Source organism: Leguminivora glycinivorella, chromosome 3, assembly GCF_023078275.1.
Source record: "Leguminivora glycinivorella isolate SPB_JAAS2020 chromosome 3, LegGlyc_1.1, whole genome shotgun sequence".
In the NCBI taxonomy this organism is placed as follows: Eukaryota; Metazoa; Arthropoda; class Insecta; order Lepidoptera; family Tortricidae; genus Leguminivora; species Leguminivora glycinivorella.
Window position 1 is genome coordinate 17,749,521 of NC_062973.1, and position 3,336 is coordinate 17,752,856.

At 47.0% G+C, this 3,336-nt stretch overlaps 1 protein-coding gene across 1 annotated transcript; it reads right to left on the reverse strand.

Moving 5' to 3' along the window:
* Positions 1–392: 392 nt before the first annotated feature.
* LOC125224665 lies at positions 393–1,007 on the reverse strand. The gene has a single exon (XM_048128093.1). It carries the CDS (start codon positions 1,005–1,007, stop codon positions 393–395), a length of 615 nt encoding a protein of 204 aa, XP_047984050.1.
* Between the last annotated feature and the right edge of the window lie 2,329 nt (positions 1,008–3,336).

Below are 3,336 nucleotides of genomic sequence, written 5' to 3' on the forward strand. Positions count from 1 at the left end.
ACCCGAAAGGCGACGGTTTTTTTTTCTTAAAAATTATTTATAATGTGTTTATATGTTTTTTATATTGTTTTGTGTGTTTTTGTATTTTACTTTTATATTCATATTATAAACAGCCTTTTTTTTTTAACGTTGGGGAAATGCATTTACGCATGCCACCTTGTCCGGGGGACCAGTGGCGATGACGGACTAACCAGTGTAGGACTACCGTCTAAAACCACCAACGAATTCCGTCTCCGCCTTGGGAGGAGTGTCGCAGGGTCACAAGCATTCCACCACGTACACCCCGGCGGGCGGCCTACTGGCCGCATGCAGTTTGGGCGCCAGTTGGGCAGGCACCCCCATTCGCGTGGGCGTTTAGGTACGGGTACTCCCCCGGAGCACCGCGCAGCCCATTACGGCGGAGGCATCAGGTGCGCGTAGCGCCTGGCTCTGCCGCCAGCCCGTCGACGGCGGAGTGGGTGCGCGTCAGGGTCGTTCTCGCGCGCACGTTCCGCTGTCTCCTTCTGCGACATAACATAATGGCTGAAGGAGACCATCGCCGTCCATGCCTCCTCGCTGTCAAGCATAGACTTCACAATCCTCTGCAGCGAGAGGTCTGTGCCTATTATTGCCTGCAGGCTGGCCCGCTGGGGCCCCCATGCAGGGCACTCTTCGAGAACATGACGGGGCGTATCTACTAATGCGCCACACTCATGACACATGGGGGATTCTTCCCTCTCTATTCGAAGTGTTTCCGTCTGGGCTAATGCCCGGATGTTTCTTACTTCATCTCCGTCCAGGAATTCTGCTGCTGCCCTTCTTTCAGCTCTGTAGCGGTGAACATTCGCGAGAATCTGTGCCTGAAGATCCCAGGGGGGGTCTGCAGCCAAGACCGTCGCCGCCGCAAAAGAAACCGTACGATACCCCCGTATGGCTCTTATGGATATTGCCCTCTGTGGTCGGCGAAGCAGCGCTCTATTTTCAGCAGAAAGGGCATCTACCCATATGGGAGCGCCATATAAGGCCATACTTCGCAGAACACGAGAGTATAGGAGTCTACACGTAGCATTTGGCTCACCCACGTTGGGAAGCAGCCGGCCGAGAGGCTGTAGATATAAGCCTAGGGCCTAAGCTGGCAAAGTGCGCTTTAAATTGCCAACGGCCGTCCAAAATGAGGCCAAGGTATTTCATTTGGGCCTTAACCGCGACGACCTCCCCGTTTACTCTAATATTGGCATTACGAGGGGTCCTCTTCTCGGGCCATGGAAGAGCAGAACTTCCGTCTTTGGAAGGGACACCTGAAGACCTATCTGATGGATTCGTTCCACCACAAGCGAGGTTCCAATAGTCACCTTCCTTGCTGCATCTTCATAAGAGGAACCCCGACACGTAATGAGAGTGTCATCTGCATAGGCCAACACATTCATGCCAGGCAGAACTGGGCCTCGTAATAGCCAGTCGAACCCAACGTTCCATAGGGTAGGTCCAAGGACAGATCCCTGAGGGACTCCTAGCTCAACCGGTCGCCGAAGAAGCTCACCGCTTCCGTCTTCCCACATCACGTAGCGATCTTCCAGATAATTGTTCAGTAGTCGCTGCAGGTAGGTAGGTACCTTAAAGGAACGAAGTGCCTCCCTAAGTGTTTCGAATGGGAGACTATTAAAAGCGTTCTTGACATCCAAGGAGACTGCCAGCATTACATTCCCGCTATGTGTAGCCTCTCTTGAGAGCGCTTTTAGATGGTCTACTGCGTCGACTGTCGATCGACCCGCCCGGAAACCAAACTGCCTGTCTGAGAGATTAGGGCCCTCCTCTTCCAGGTGTCGGGTGAGACGGTCAGCTAGGATTTTCTCTAGCAACTTACCTACCTCATCCAGCAAGACTATTGGTCTGTATCCGGATGGTTGACCACTAGGACGGGCCTCTTTGGGAATCTAGCAGACCCTACCCGTTTTCCATCGCTTCGGAAATTTTCCAGCATGAATGCACTTATTGAAAAAGTCCTGGATCCAGTCCACCCACGACTCTGCAATTATAAAAAAGAGTCGGCCGGGCACTCCATCTGGTCCTGGGGCTGTGCGTCTCTTCCGAAGCCGATGTAAGGCTTTCGTCATTTCTTCGTCTCTTATTGGCGGGATATCTGTCTCGTTCACTTCTAGAGCCGGGGGTGCCATCCTAGGAGGTTGGTGTCCCTGCGAGACCGGGAATAAAACTTCCATGACGCTTTCTAAGGCATCTCGTGATAGAGTCTCAGTTGCAGGCGCACCGTGCGCTATGAGTTTTTTGCGCGCGGCTTTGTATTTGTAATTGTGTAATTTCACTAGCGAGATTATGAACTAACGAAATATTGTGAACCGTAACGTACAGTTCACAATTTGACGGATTATTTTTACGTTAGATTATAATCTAACGAAGTGAAACCGTCAAATTGTAAACTGTCATGGCGTCGGAACGAAGCTATCGCTCTGATTGGTCGGTTTTATAGTAGTTCGTTCTGTGGCCATAGAGTGACATAAATAGACACTGCAATCACAGATGTCAATCAAAAACCTTATTAAACTTTTATCATCAAAATTCGAAATATTGTTTAAGGAAATGTTTGAACTTGCTAAGGAAACAAAATTGTCAGTTACTTTGCTTGTTATGTGGCGGCTTAATTCGTATATTTCTTGTGATTTAATATTCAGTTTTCGAAAAAAAAAACCGTTAGTTTATAATCTTACTAGTGAGATTATGAACTGTGCTGTGTGTTGTTTTGAGGTCCTCTGTGGGCCTAGAACGATCTAACAAAAAACTGACCATTCAGAGCACTAGCTTCTGGCGCATATGACGATTTACAATTTATCGGTTTCTATCCGTTAGATTATAATCTAACGAAAAATAATCCGTTAAATTGTGAACGTTACGGTTCACCATAACTCGTCAGTTCCTAATCTCACTAGTAAGATCTCACACTAACGGTTTGTTTTTTTCGAAAACTGAATATTAAATCACAAGAAATATCCGAATTAAGCGGCCACATAACAAGCAAAGTAACTGATAATTTTGTTTCTCTGGCAACTTCGACCGTTTCCTTAAAGTCACATACAGGTCGAACGCGATTAATTAACATTATTTTACCTTTTTTCCCGTAACGTTGGGAAAAAAGGTAAAATAATGTTAATTAATCGCGTTCGACCTGTATGTGACTTTAAATATGTTTACAAAGCGCGAGAACTTAAAGTGTTTTACGTCTCCTTAAACATATATCGAATTTTGATGATAAAAGTTTAATGAGGTTTTTGACTGACATCTGTGATTGCAGTGTCTATTTGTGTCAGTCACTCTATGGCCACAGAACGATCTACTATAAAACCG

What these genes read in the sequence shown, in the direction of transcription:
- LOC125224665 (XM_048128093.1), bottom strand. Translation starts at nt 1,007, where the DNA reads ATGGCCTTATATGGCGCTCCCATATGGGTAGATGCCCTTTCTGCTGAA.